The 15,422-nt window shown below is 35.4% G+C and overlaps 1 protein-coding gene across 1 annotated transcript; it reads left to right on the forward strand.

The window, feature by feature from the left end:
* Nucleotides 1–602: 602 nt before the first annotated feature.
* LOC109207999 (F-box protein At2g02240-like) lies at nucleotides 603–4,060 on the forward strand. Its single transcript, XM_019371000.1, has 3 exons — nucleotides 603–1,055; nucleotides 2,863–2,981; nucleotides 3,197–4,060. The coding sequence occupies exons 1-3, from the start codon at nucleotides 750–752 to the stop codon at nucleotides 3,693–3,695; spliced, it is 924 nt and encodes a 307-aa protein (XP_019226545.1). The 5' UTR covers nucleotides 603–749; the 3' UTR covers nucleotides 3,696–4,060.
* Nucleotides 4,061–15,422: the final 11,362 nt, after the last annotated feature.

The raw sequence follows: 15,422 nt of genomic DNA on the forward strand, positions 1-15,422 counted from the left end.
GGCTAAATAATGAAAAATTTTAAATCAGGTCAAATATGAATAAAAATCATATTATTCACTTAGAAAATTGATAACCAATGGATAACTAATAATTTTAATTTTTATATTTTTAAAGACTCAAATTAGGAGTTTCTCAAGTTTGGGGGACTAGGAAGCAGAAATTCTCCCAAAAGTGATCATATTTAAAAAGTCACGAATAATATAAATATCCATATTATTCGTAGTTAATTCATTTTCTATTTGAATTAAATATGAATCAGGATATTTATCCATTTTTTGTATACCCATTTTTGGCTTTTAATATCGGCTCCGTCCCGCCCGTTTGACACCCTTATGACAAACAAGTGATATAATGCAATAAGTTTGATAGTTGTAAAAAGAATAAGTTTGATTTACACAGAGATTTATAAGTTTCTCATTAAAAAAAATCAGCAAGGAAATCGGGTAAGAACAAAGAATACATACACTTTTTCTACACGTAAAACTGTTCCGGCAATTTTAAATTTTTAAAAAAGAGAATGCTATAAATATAAATATAAATATTATATTATAAATATTTATTTAATACTCGTTATGAATAAATATTATGCCGATAGAGTCTGTTATAGCAGCTTACAACCAACTTAGAAATAGCTTTACGCACCAGCTAGCAATAGCAGCTGCAGCAGCTTGCACACTGAAGTCATTTTCAACCACATATTAGCTGCTTTGGCCAGTTTACATAATCTTACCCATTACCGTACATCACAATGGCGGTGGAAAGCCGAAATAGCTCCGCCGTCAACGGCGTTGATATCTACCACCTGCCGGAAGGTTGCATAGCGAACGTTCTATCATTAACGTGTCCGAGGGATGCGAGTCGGTTATCGCTTGTGGCTTCAATTTTCCGGTCCGCAGCTGAATCTGATGCCGTTTGGGACCGGTTTCTGCCGCCGGATTATCGTGATATTGTTTCCCGGTGTAGTGATGGACCGGATTCTATTGTGTTCGATTCGAAGAAGGAGCTTTATCTTTACCTCTGTGATCATCCTTTTCTGATTGAGGGTGGAACTAAGGTAATTTATCGCATACATGATGGATTATTTGATATAGATGATTTTTTTTCTGGTTCATGATAGTGTTATCTACTATGTTTTCTTTATTTTGATTTCGTTGGAAATGATATTTTTAATCTCGAATTTTTTGTTCCTTGTTTGAGAAGTCGAAAAATGTGAATTTGTTTGTATGGAATATTCCGGAATGAAGTGCATTCGATTAGCGATCGAGAAAATACACACAAAAAAGGGCTTGTTATTGTAGTTGGATATTATTATTCTACTATGCGTCTGGTGGAGTGAGGTGGTTTATTTTTTGGTGTGTGTGGGGATTTAGTTTTGAGAGGAATAATTTTGAGTTTGTTCTAAAATTGGTTTTGGTCTGTTTTGTTTTTGAAAACAATAATTGCGGATATACTCATAATATCTTGTTGGAATTTATGTTATATACACTGACATGGTAAAGGTCTTTTTACATTATTCTGTGATAGCATTTTAATTACCTATTTTTACTAAGATAAATAAGTGATCTGATTGTGAAAATAATTGTACATTATAGAACATAAAACTCATTTTGTTATAGTTAGAGAATACATTCTAAACCAAATGTCAGGACTAGAAATAATTTTGTTTGTGTTTTTTTGGATGCCTATGGTGTCAAGGCCGGCTTCTGTGCACCTCTGCCACCTCCCATCAGGTAATTATATCCACCAAGGTCACGGATGGGACGAAATCACCTAGTGGTTTTTTGCTTTTGCTTCGCCTAGTGTTTTTCACCCCTTTCATTGACCACTAGGCCACACCCTTGGATAGTTTGCTTAGTGTTGTTTGTTTCTTTTGAATGTTTGGATTTGATTTTGAAAGAATTGTTTGGAATTTGTCAGGAGAGAACTGATTTTGGTTTGTTTTGATATGAAATATAATGTGAAGCAATTTTTACTTTACAACATGTTATTTTTGAACAACAATAAGAGTTTTTTGCTCATATGTTTACTCACATGGATTGAACTAGTGTAGAAGATATAATAGTCAGTCATTTCCTTGACAAGTGGATAACTGTGACTTTTTCTTTTTGCTTGGGTCACTCAAGCAAATAGAGTAGGTTAAAGACCGACTTCAACGATATAAAAGCTACCTGGCAGGCTGTAATTACCAAAAGAAACGTATAGAATATGGGAATTATATTGATGTGAAACATGCAGAAGAAAAGATAGTGGTTCAAATTATTCCTCGAATCTTCTCTTTCAAAGATTGAAGTGATCCATCGATCATTTAGACATTAAGTATGTGCTAGTTCTTGGTAATTTGAACTCGTTCAAAGCTGATATTGCTCCTGTATTCGTCAAGTCCATGTGTGTGAGAGACAATCTGTTTGCAATTGGCTACATCAACATTGATGCAGAAGATGGGAAGTTGAATACAGTGTTAGAACCTTATATAGTGGTGCCTGCTAACCATATTCTTTTAAATTCTTTTGTGAATGGTATTAACATTAAATCAAAGCCTTTTCACGTTCCCGTTACCCCCTTTTCCCTCTTTTATCTTTTGGGTACCAAAGGAAATTAGAATATTAAAAAAAAGCAACAGGACTACAATTGCCCACTTGTGGATAGGTGTGGATCCACCATTGTCTTTAAGTACATATTGATATCGCCTTGATCACATCGTGTATTTTCTGCTACACTTTTCATATCATTGCTTTTGTGTTTAGGTTCACATGTGATTAGCTCATTTTTCCTATTTTCTCTACTTTGAGCAATAGTTGCTGGGCTTAGTTTTTTTTCTTGCTTGCTAAGCTTACTTCTGACTTGGTATTGATGGAATGTAGAGCTTCTCATTGGAGAAGCGCAGTGGAAAGAAATGTTACATGTTAGCTGCAAAGTCACTTGCAATTGTTTGGGCTGACACACCTATGTATTGGAGATGGATCTCCCTTCCCGAGTCCAGGTATTTCATTTGACAAGTAACTTTTACTATGGGGTAGAAGAGAAGTCCTTTTCCTCTACCTTTTCTTTATTTGAGTTTACGATTAGTACTTGTTTTTTCATTTGCAGTCTAGTTCTAAGGATAAAAGTTTTTATGCTAAAGCGAAGAAGAGTAGAATCTTGGTTTTTATAAGATGTCATTCTCAAGTTGATGTAATGTGATGTTTTTGAAACTAGGTTCTCAGAGGTGGCTGAGCTTCTTGACGTATGCTGGTTTGACATTGCCGGCAAGATAAACACCTCTATGTTATCCCCTGGCACCAAATATGCTGCGTACTTTGTGTTCACAACAAAATTCAGGACCTATGGATTTGATCACCAAAGTGCAGAGGGTGCAGTAGGGATTTCGGGACATGAAAGAAAATCTCACACAGTTTTTCTGGATCCAGAGGCAGCACGGAGGCATATGTACGAAATAGTTCCTAGGCGGCTGGGACTATTGAACCAGATGGCGAATATCCTAAGACGGGAAGTGAATCCACCTTCAGAAAACGATGCACAAGCACTATATCCACATCAGAGAAGTGATGGATGGATAGAAGTTGAGTTGGGAGAATTCTTTGTCCAGAGAGGGCAAGAAGTTGAACTGGAGATGAGCTTGACAGAGATCAAGGAAGGTAACTGGAAAAGTGGCTTAGCTGTTGAAGGGATTGAAATCAGGCCTAAGGAAGGCTAATGATTTGATATTGAAAGTTCATTTTGTGTCTGTGCTAAGCCACTTTCCGAGTGAGCGCAAGAAAAAGAGGGACTAGGAGCTACGAGACCCTAAAAGACTTTAGTCTGGGGAGATCTTGACCACAAGAGTTGCACAAGTTTTACAAGACAGTGTATATATCAATAATGTAAAATCTGTTGTAAATAGTATGTGGATGAAGTCCATGTATGAATAGTTTGTAGATGGATTTTCACTTTATGTCCTTCCTTACACTATTTTACTATAGTGGTCTTTACTTTTTATGCCTATAAAAGGCTATGTAAATGGCATTGTAAAGACGCACCAAAAGGAAGTGAAATACTCATTCTATTTTTGTTTCTTATTTATATTTTACTAAATTGCTTTTATTTTATAACACGTTATCAGCACGTAATCTCTAAGTTGTGCTTATTTTCCTCCTCGGTTCAAGTATGTTTCTTTTAAAGTTATTCTAAATACTGCTGCTGTGCGTATTTTGCATGTAAACTTTAACAAGTGCTTTACTCTCATATAACCATGCTAACTGCTATCTCATGTACATAATACAATTACAACTATGATGAGTTATACATATTTTATTAAGTGACCTCTACTCCAATTTTCCTTAAGCAACTATCTGCTCAATAGGATATCTACGTTTGCCTACATGTTTTGATGAAATGGACAGGTGGCTCCATATAATTAAAGGAACTAGCATGGCCATATATATTTCTTTCCAATGTACAATAACTGGTTGATAGTCATTAGCAAGTACTATAGATATAAGATTAATGATCTGATGGTACTGTTAATCTTATGTAATGGGGTTATTGTATCACTGCTTTGAGATTATTCCATTTGTTTCCATTTCACGATTATCCTTATATTTACTTTTACAATTTTTTTTATTGTAGTTTTTACTATGTCGACTTTGTCAAAATTTGAATTTGTGGCACTTGATATCACGGGGAAGAATTATTTGTTATGTCCTTGATGCTGAAATTCACCTTGACGCTGAAGGTCTTGGAAATACTATTATACAAAGAAATGAAGCATCAAATCAGGATAAAGCGAAGGCAATGATTTTCCTTCGTCATCATCTACATGAAGGGTTAAAAACTTAATATTTAACCGTAAAAGATCCACTTGAATTATGGATTAATTTGAAGGATCGATATGACCACCTAGAACTTACGATATTACCGAAAGCTCGGTATGAGTTGATACATTTAAGGTTGCAAGACTTTAAAATCGTAGTGAGTATAATTCTACTATCTTTAAAGTAAGTTCTCTATTAAAATTATGTGGAGACACTATCACAGATGAGAACTTATTGGAAAAAATATTTTCTACTTTTCACACTTCAAATGTGGTGCTACAACAACAATAGCGTGAAAAAGGTTTTAAGAAATATTCTGAGTTAATCACATTCATACTTGTGGCAGAGCAGAATAATATCTATTAATGTAAAATCATGAAGCCTGTCCCACTGGGTCAACTCCATTCCCGGAAGTGAACGCTGTAGCAACATATGATAAGTTTGAAAGAAAATAAAATAATTACCGTGGTCGTGGACATGGTCGTAGACGTGGACGTGGCAGGGGACAGAGCAAAATAATATCTATTAATGAAAAATCATAAAGCCTGTCCCACTGGGTCAGCTCCATTCCCGGAAGTGAACGATGTAGCAACATATGATAAGTTTGAAAGAAAATAAAATAATTACCGTGGTCGTGGACATGGTCGTAGACGTGGACGTGGCAGGGGACGAAACAATTATCGTCATTATGGTGGAAATAAACTAGATAACAATAAGGGTTCTCAAATTAATCCTTCAAAAGGTAAAATTAGTATGTGTCACCGATGTGGTATGACAGGTCATTGGGCACACATTTGTCGTACGCCAGATCATTTTGTCAAACTTTATCGAGCCTCCCTCAGAAAGAAAGAAAATAATGTGGAGGCACACTTGACCTTTCAAAATAATGATGATGAAGCAGGTCCCTCAAACAAATATGATTCTGAGGCACATCTTGCATATAAAGATGATGATTTTAGAGGCCTAGCAAATATTACTCATTTAGAAGTCGGAGACTTCTTTGAGGATATTGACTGAAGAACTAATCATCTTACTGGGGAATGAAGCTGTAAAAGTTGTCATTTTTTTTTTGTTTGTAACTAGTTTATTTTTCTTGAGTGTATTTTCCTAATGCATCATGTGTTGCTAGTTTCTACATTCCTAATGTATTTCTTGATGTTCTTTTTCTGTTTGTCTTTCATATTTCTTATGATGTACTTTTTGATTTTTTTTATGAAGAATATGAAAATTTTCCAGTCTTCTGTTGGACTCAAGATTAATAAAGATGATATATGGCTTCCGGATAGTGCTACAACACACAATATTTTAAGAGATAAGAGATATTTCTCTTATTTGTAATGAAAGAAGCCAATGTTAATACAATATCCGGTAGTACAAGATTAATTGAAAGTTCTAGAAGAGCCAATTATTACTACCAGGAGGAACAAATTTGGCTATTGATGAAGCGCTATATTGTAGTAAATCTCAAAGAAACTTATTAAGTTTTAAAGATATTCACCAAAATGGCTATCATATTGAGACTACAAATGATGAAAAAATTGAATATCTTTGTATTATTACAATAATATCTGGTATGAAATATGTGCTTGAAATTTTACCTGCTCTTTCCTCCGGCTTATACTACACAAGTATTAGCAGGATTGAAACACATGCCGTAGTAAACGAGAAGTTTACTAATCAAGATAATTTTATTATTTGGCATGACCGGTTTGGCCATCCTGGTTCTAATATGTTGCATAAAATAATTGAGAATTCACATGGACATTCAGTGAAGAATCAGAATATTCTTCAATTTAAGGAATTCTCTTGTGCTGCATGTTCTCAAGGCAAATTAATTATTAGACCATCAACTATTAAAGTTAGGATGGAATCCCCTACATTTTTGGAACGTATACAGGGTGATATATGTGGGCCCATTCACCCTCCATGTGGGCCATTCAGATATTATATGATTTTGGTAGATGCATCTACAAGATGGTCACATGTGTGCTTACTATCAACTCGCAATATGGCATTTGCGAGATTGTTGGCTCAAATAATAAAGCTAAGAGCCCAGTTTCCAGATTATGCAATTAAGACAATTCGTCTCGGTTGCTCATGTTCATACACAAAACGGTCTAGCGAAATCATTGATTAAACTCCTCCAATTAATTGCTAGACCAATGCTTATGAGAACAAAACTTCCCATTTCAGTATGGAGTTATGCTATTTTGCATGCAGCAGCACTTTTGCGGATAAGGCCCACAAGTTATCATAAAGTCTCCCCATTGCAATTGGCTTTTGGTCAGGAGCCAAATATTTCCCATCTTAGAATCTTTGGTTGTGCGATATATGTTCCAATTGCTCCACCACAACACACAAAGATGCGTCCCAAAAGAAGGTTGAGGATATATGTTGGATATGAATCTCCTTCTATTATAAAATATCTAGAGCCGTTGATTGGAGATTTATTTACGGCAAGATTTTCCGATTGCCATTTTGATGAATCAGTATACCCAACATTAGGGGGAAAAATAAGCGGCTGAAAAAGGAGATAGATTGGAATGCATTATCACTGTCTCATTTAGATCCTCAAACAAATCAATGTGAACAAGAGGTTCAAAAGATTATTCATTTGCAAAATATTGCAAATCAATTGCCAGATGCATTCACTGACCTACCAAGGGTGACTAAGTCACATATTCCAGCTGCTAATGCTCCTATTCAAGTTGATATCCCGGTAGGACAATCAATTAAAGCAAATGAGTCTAAGCCACGCTTGAAACGTTGTAGACCAATCGGTTCTAAAGATAAAAATCCTCGAAGAAGAAAAGGAGCAAATGATCAAAGTGATCATAACACGGAGGTAGTGGCTCAAGAAGAGCCCCAAGACGTAACAAATAATAAGACCTTAGGGGAGGTCCAGGTACCTGAAAATAATGAGAATGAAGAAATATCAATAAGTTACGTCTCAACGGAAACAGATGGAACCGAAATAATATTGTTATCGATAACATTTTTGCTTATAATGTTGCTGTTGAAATAATGCAACAAGATGAGGATCTTGAATCAAAATATGTCGATGAATGTAGACAGAGAAATGATTGGCCAAAATGGAAAGACGCTATCCAGGCGGAGTTAACTTCACTTGAAAAACGCGATGTCTTCGGACCCATAGTTTGAACACCTGAAGGTATAAAGCCAGTAGGGTACAAATGGATTTTTGTGCGAAAACGAAATGAAATAAAATGAAGTCGTTAGATATAAAGCACGACTTGTGGCACAAGGATTTTTGCAAAGACCTGGCATTGATTATATGGAGACATATTCTCCTGTGGTGGATGCTATCACGTTCATGTATCTTATAAATCTGGCAGTGCATGAAAAACTTGATATGCGTCTAATGGATGTTGTCACAGCCTATTTGTATGGCTCATTAGACAATGAAATCTTTATGAAAATTCCTGAAGGATTTAAAGTGTCTGAAGCATATAAAAGTTTTCGAGAAACTTGTTCAATAAAGCTTCAGAAATTCTTATACGGATTGAAACAATCAGGGCGCATGTAGTATAATCGCCTGAGTGAGTACCTGTTGAAAGAAGGGTACAAGAATGATCCAATTTGTCCTTGTCTCTTTATAAAAGGTCCGGATTTGAATTTGTTATAACCGCTGTGTATGTTGATGATTTGAATATCATTGGAACTCCTGGGAAGCTTCCAAAAGCAGTAGACTGTTTGAAGAAAGAATTTGAAATGAAAGGTCTTGGAAAGGCGAGATTTTGTCTTGGTCTACAAATCGAGTATATGAAAGATGGAATTTTTGTCCATCAATCAACATACATTGAAAATATCATAAAGCGATTCTATATGGATAAAGCACATCCATTGAGTAGCCCAATGGTTGTAAGATCACTTGATATAAATAAAGATCCATTCCGACCTCATGAAAATGATGAAGAGCTTCTTGGTGCCGAAATACCATATCTTAGTGCAATTGGGCGTTAATGTATCTTGCCAACAATTCTCGACCAGATATAGCTTTCTCAGTAAGCTTGTTAGCAAGATTTAGTTCTTCACCAACACAAAGACACTGGAATGGTATTAAGCATATATTCAGATACTTGCGAGGGACCATTGATATGGGTTTATTCTATTCAAATGAATCCAAATCAACATTAGTTGGTTATGCAGATGCGGGATATTTATCTGATCCACATAAAGCTCGATCTCAGACAAGCTACTTATTTACATGTGGAGGTACAGCCATATCATGGCGTTCAACGAAACAAACTATGGTTGCTACTTCTTCAAATCATGCAGAAATAATAGTCATTCATGAAGCAAGTCGAGAATGCGTTTGGTTGAGATCAATAACTCAACATATTCAGGAAACATGTGGTCTTTCTTTGAAAGGAAATATTCCAACAACATTGTATGAAGATAATGTTGCATGTATAGCTCAACTGAAAGGAGGATATATTAAAGGAGACAGAACAAAACATATTTCACCAAAATTCTTCTTCACTCATGATCTTCAAAAGAATGGTGAAATAGATGTTCAACAAGTTCGTTCAAGTGATAATTTGGCGGATCTGTTTACTAAGGCATTGCCAACCTCAATATTTGAGAAGTTAATATACAAGATTGAAATGCAGCGTCTCCGAGACCTTAAGTGCTATGTTAATCAGGGGGAGTAAAAATACGCGATGTACTCCTTTTTTCTTAACTAGGATTTGTCCCATTGGATTTTCCTGGTAAGGTTTTTAATGAGGCAGCAAGTAATGCATATTGCAAATAACTATGTAATTTTCACTTTTTTTTTTATTAAGCTCTTAATGATATTTTTTTTACATGGCCATCCAAGGGGTAGTGTTGTAAATAGTACGTGGATGAAGTCTATGTATGAATAGGTTGTGGATGGATTTTCACTTTATGTCCATCCCTTAGACTATTTTACTATAGTGGTCTTTACTTTTTATGCCTATAAAAGGCTATGTAAATGGCATTGTAAAGACACACCAAAAGGAAGAAATACTCCTTCTATCTTTGTTTCTTATTTACATTTTACTAAATTGTTTTTATTTTATAACAAAATTTATTTTGTCGCTGTTTATGAATTAAATCCTTTAAAAAATCAAAATTATGCAAATGACATAAAAAAGCAAAGTAGAAAACTTATTCTGCCAATTCGGATTCAATTATAAGTATGTTAGATATGACCAAAAAAGTATGTTCACTTTCAAGAAAATCTTTTGCGAATCATTTAAGACTTTGTCAACGATAATTTGTTTATTTCTGACGTTTCAGCCTTATGATAATTTGTTTATTTTCTGACGTTTCTTTACATATACTAAAAAAATACGAATTAACGACGGATAAATTCAGTAGCTATACAACAAAATTCGTCGCTTATTTTGGTTAGTAGGGGATTAACGTCAGATTATCAAAAAATTCTATTAGCTACGAGCGGTTCAGCGACAAAGTTCATAACTAATTTTAGATTTTTTTAATAGTGTTATAATATTATAGTATGTAGTAGGAAGAGAAGTTGATAGTGGGATTCGTTGAGATGCTTTGCTAATAACCTTAAGTAGTAAAGAGCCATGAAATATACCAGTAAAATAAAATAGTATATAGTAATGAAAAATGACTTATCTTAATATCACCTAAATTATTTTCCTTTATTTGGTATTTCTAACAGACTAAATATTACCTAAAAGCAAGTATCATCAAACATAACATCTTAAAATACTTTAAATTATACCAACAGAGCCAATGCCATGTAGCAAAAATATCCAGATATTTTCAACATAATTAAGAAACAAAGGGGTAAGTATATTCATTTTGCTTTTTTTTTTTAAAAAAAATATTTACTTAGAGAAATTTGAGATATCTAATGTCACGACCCGGATTTTTCCTACCATCGGACGTCGTGATGGCGCCTACTAACGGAGCTAGGCCAGCCATACGTTAAACATTCGCTATTCAACCTCAACAATATAATATACTAACAACAGTTAAAGAAGTGCGGAAGACTTTAAGTTTAACAAAAGATATAAAAATGCGGAAGTTTGAAACACATCCCTACCCAAAATCTGGTGTCACTAGCTCACAGACTACTATAGAATACTACAACAAGTCTGAATGAAAGAAATACACATGTCTGTTTCGGTACAATGAAAACAAACTGAAATAAGGAAAGGGACTTCGGCCTGCGAACGCCAGCTAGGCTACCTCGAGAGTCCCTGGACTGAAGATAGCTCCCGGATAAGAATCCTACTGCTGCTGTCCAAAAGCTGCTCCTGGATCTGTGCACAAAGAAATGCACAGAGTGTAGCATCAGCACAACCGACCTCATGTGCTGATAAGTGTCTGGCCTAACCTCGGCGAAGTAGTGACGAGGCTAGACAGGACTACCAAACCAACCTGTACAATTTTTATATACAAATATGCAACAAAAGGAAAGAAAATACCGAAACTAAACAGTTAAAAAGGGAGGGAAACATGCTGTGGGGAAAGTACAATTTGGATATAAAGTTCATCAGCGTAATTAAGAAACATGGCACAACAATAATTATCAAAGAATAAGAAATTCAATAGTTGCACGACATCACCCTTCGTGCTTTTGCTCTCAATCTCACCCAAAGCAATCAAATAAAATGCACAGCATCATCCTTCGTGCTTTCCCTCACATAGCTCTCATCTCATGGCACGGAATGACTCTTCGTGCAAATATATCAAATCAGAGCACGGAATGTACCTTCGTGCATAAAGAGTCAGAACATAGCACGGAATGACCCTTCGTGCAAATATATCAAATCAGAGCACGGAATGTACCTTCGTGCATAAATAGTCAAAACATAGCACGGAATGACCCTTCGTGCAAATATAATCAAGAATAGCACGGAATGACCCTTCGTGCAATTTCACTCTTCCTCACCCAAATAACAGTTACAACCAAACGGGCAAGAGGAATAAACAAGTAATATGAACTATCCCGGCAAGGGAATAACACAAATAACAACCAAGTCCCGGCAAGGGAACAATAACAATATCTTTCGCAACCCGGCAAGGGATTAATCACAACTCTTTTCAATACGTTCATCTCTTACTCAATGGTATTTAACACTTGAGCCAATGCTCCAAAATATTAATATTTCACAACTTATCCTCAAACTCTTCACATTTGCAGCAAAACATGTTGTAGCTTAGAAGAGTTCCAAAATATCTCAAAACAAGTACAAAACAAAGACCCACGGTCATGCTAGACTCCGGTGTATAGACACTCGTCACCACGCCTATACACCGCACTCGATCAATTAGCACATAGCATTTATGATACTCTAATCCTATTCCCTCAAGACAAAGTTAGATCAAACACTTACCTCGGTCCGAGAATAGCAATCAAGCTTCTAACACCGCCTTTCCTCTAGAATTCGACTCCGGAACAATGATATCTAATCATAATTAATTCAATAATATCAAATGAGGCTCAACAACATAATCCCATGGCCTAGAAATGAATTTCTTACCATTCTTCCAAAAATAGCAAAATCCGACACCGGGCCCACATGGTCCAAACTCGAGGCTCGGACCAAATTCCAATCACCCATAACCCCACGAGTTCAAATATATAATTTGTTTCAAGATCCGACCCCAAATTGAGGTTGAATCACCCAAAATTCCCAAAAACCTAACTCTACCCAAAACCCTTAATTTACACCCTAAATTACATGTTTTAGGTCTAGGAATTTGATAAATGATGATAGAAAAGGAAGAAAACGAGTAGATGATACTTACCCAAAAAACTTTGGTGAAGAAAAGCTCTAAAGATCGCCTATGGGCTGTGGAGAAGGTGAGTTCGTGTGAAAAATGGACTAAACCCCGAAGCTACTGTTTCTGTAATTTAAAAATAACTGGGCAAAAAATTGCTCAATACGATCGCGAAGCAAGTCATGCGATCGCATAGGGATATGAAGGTTGTCCATTGCGATCGCAGAAAGGGCAATGCGATCGCATAGAAGAAATAGGTCGGGCATCGCGATTGCGAACGGGACTATGCGATCGCGTAGAGGAAAAATGAAGGGCTTCTCAACTTAACACTATGCGATCGCAAAATGATCTACGCGATCGCATACAACAAAATAAACTCCTGAACAAGTTACACTATGCGATCGCGGACAAAGCTATGCGATCGCATAGAACAAACAGCGGGACAACAGCAGACAGCAGATCTGCAACTTTTCTAAGGCTAAAACCATCCCAAACACATCCGAATCACACCTGAGCCCTCGGGGCTCCTAACCAAACACATGGACTAACTCAACAACATCCTACGAACTTGCTCGAGCGATCAAATCGCTAAAATAACATCAAAATCAAAGAATCAACCCCCAAAACTCATAATTTTCATTTCAAAGTTCATAAACCTTCAACTTTAGCTATTTAGGTCCGAAACACGTCAAACGACGTCCGATTTCAACCAAATTTCACAGAAAGCGCTTAACGCATATTTAAGACCTGTACCGGGCGTCGGAACCAAAATACGAGCCCGATACCTATATTTTCTAACTCATTTTCATTTCCATTTTTCCTTATTAATTTCAGAAAACAATTTATCAGAAAAATTCTTTTACCGGGTTCTGGATCTCGGATTTCGACTCCGGACACATGCCCGAGTCCCATATTTTTCTACGGACCTCCCGGAACCGTCACATCACGGGTCCGGGTCCGTTTACCCAAAATGTTGACCAAAGTCAACTATATCAATATTAATATCATAATTCACCAAATTTTTCATAGAATTCATATATTTTAACATAAAAATTTTCCGGCTTCGCGCCCGCAGTGCGCACGCAAATCGAGGCAACCAAAAGTGAGGTTTCCAAGGCCTCGAAAGCACAGAACGAATGAGGAAACAGGTGATGACCCTTTGGGTCGTCACATCTAAATAATTTTCTTATCTTTTACATATAACATTAAAGCAAAGAAAATTTATTTTTTGGATTGTCTATTTAACAGATAAAAATATTTAAATGTCAATCGTTGTTATAAGTGTATAACAACCATTCACTATAAAAGACAAAAAATATCGGAACAAATGATGATGTTATGAAAAGGTTTGAATGTATATGTATATATACGTATAAATAGTGTATAGTCTATTTTTACCGGCTAGGAAAAGTAAACCATGTATCCGAGTGACTATTCGTGTAAAAATCCCAGATTAATAATGGGTATTGAAGAATTAAGACCATTATGGAGATATCAAGCAATTAGGGGGCGAAGTGTAGCCATAGTCGCCTTTAAGCTCGCTATTTAAAATATATCCGTAGTTTACAATGTATTTAAAGATTAACCAATTCACCCAAACTTCAGGAGTAAGTATTCTGAATTTGAAAATTCAGAACTTAGTATCCTGAATTTTTGAGCTGCAAATTTGAAATTCAGGACTAAGTGTCCTGAATTTCTGAACTACTAATTTAAAATTCAGGATATAAGATTCGAATTTCAGGACACAATTTTCGAACTTTAGGACACGATCTCCTAAATTTCTGAACTACTAATTTAAAATTCTAGACATAAGATTCGAACTTTAGGATACAATTTTCGAACGTTAGGACACGATGTCCTGAAGTTTGGATTTTAAGATTTAAACTCTAGGACGTAGTGTCCTGAAATTTAAGCGAAATTGACTAATCTTTAAATACATTGCAAACTATAGATATATTTTAAACAACATACTTAAAAATGGCTACCTGACCTCATTTCCACGAAATTGGGCAACTAAATATGTCAATTTAAGCGCTAAAACTTGTGGGTAAGGCGGCGTGACTCTGGCATTTCCCCTATCTTGAAGTGACTTTATGTTAGCTAGGTTATTTGCATTCTTATCGCCATATAGAGTTTTAGTGTTACATATAAAAATTAAATATAATTTGATCGGCATTGGAAATGATATTTGGATTCAATAGTGAAGGTAGCAATCATGGTTGAACAACTTAAAAATCCTAACCAAATTCATGTTTCAAGGTGGTGACAATGACAATGAACAAGTCAGTCAATGGGGGCAGCCACTTTTTATGTGAAAATGCTGTTATACCACCTATGTCACGACCCAAAACTAGGGAGTTATGATCGGCATCCGACATTATTATTAGAGCTGAACGAATCCTTATTCATGTCTACATACCATATAAGAGACCAATATCTCGACACGCATACGATCATAATATTAGGATATCCAAATTCAAAGTACTTATGAGAAGTTGTAATTAATTAAATCTTCCATTATTACGGCAAAACTGAACATTAACAAAAAAATTATTCTTTTTTTTTATAGAAAACCCAATGTCATGTATAATGGAAATACTAGTGACAACCGTACATGGACAATGGAACAACTAACAACTTGTTTGGATGGTTGTTACATGTCATTTTATAATGTAGTTTGATGAATATAATGTTTAGATAGATTGTATCATTTGTCGTCGTTTTACGATGTCACGTACCAAAAATATGAAGAATAAACTTGCAACATTACTAAAAAAAAATAGGATGCGAAGTATAATTATTATATAAAAAAAATAAGATAAAGGATAAAATATATTTATTTAATAATAAAGAAGGGTAAAATGAGAGAAAAAATAAGG

The sequence above is a fragment of the Nicotiana attenuata genome, unplaced genomic scaffold (assembly GCF_001879085.1).
Source record: "Nicotiana attenuata strain UT unplaced genomic scaffold, NIATTr2, whole genome shotgun sequence".
NCBI classification, from domain to species: Eukaryota; Viridiplantae; Streptophyta; class Magnoliopsida; order Solanales; family Solanaceae; genus Nicotiana; species Nicotiana attenuata.

Excerpts from the sequence above, each read along its gene's own strand:
- LOC109207999 (XM_019371000.1), top strand. The coding sequence starts at position 750 with ATGGCGGTGGAAAGCCGAAATAGCTCCGCCGTCAACGGCGTTGATATC. Across the intron at positions 1,056-2,862 it reads TGATTGAGGGTGGAACTAAG|AGCTTCTCATTGGAGAAGCG; the intron begins GTAATTTATCGC and ends GATGGAATGTAG. Across the intron at positions 2,982-3,196 it reads ATCTCCCTTCCCGAGTCCAG|GTTCTCAGAGGTGGCTGAGC; the intron begins GTATTTCATTTG and ends TTTTGAAACTAG.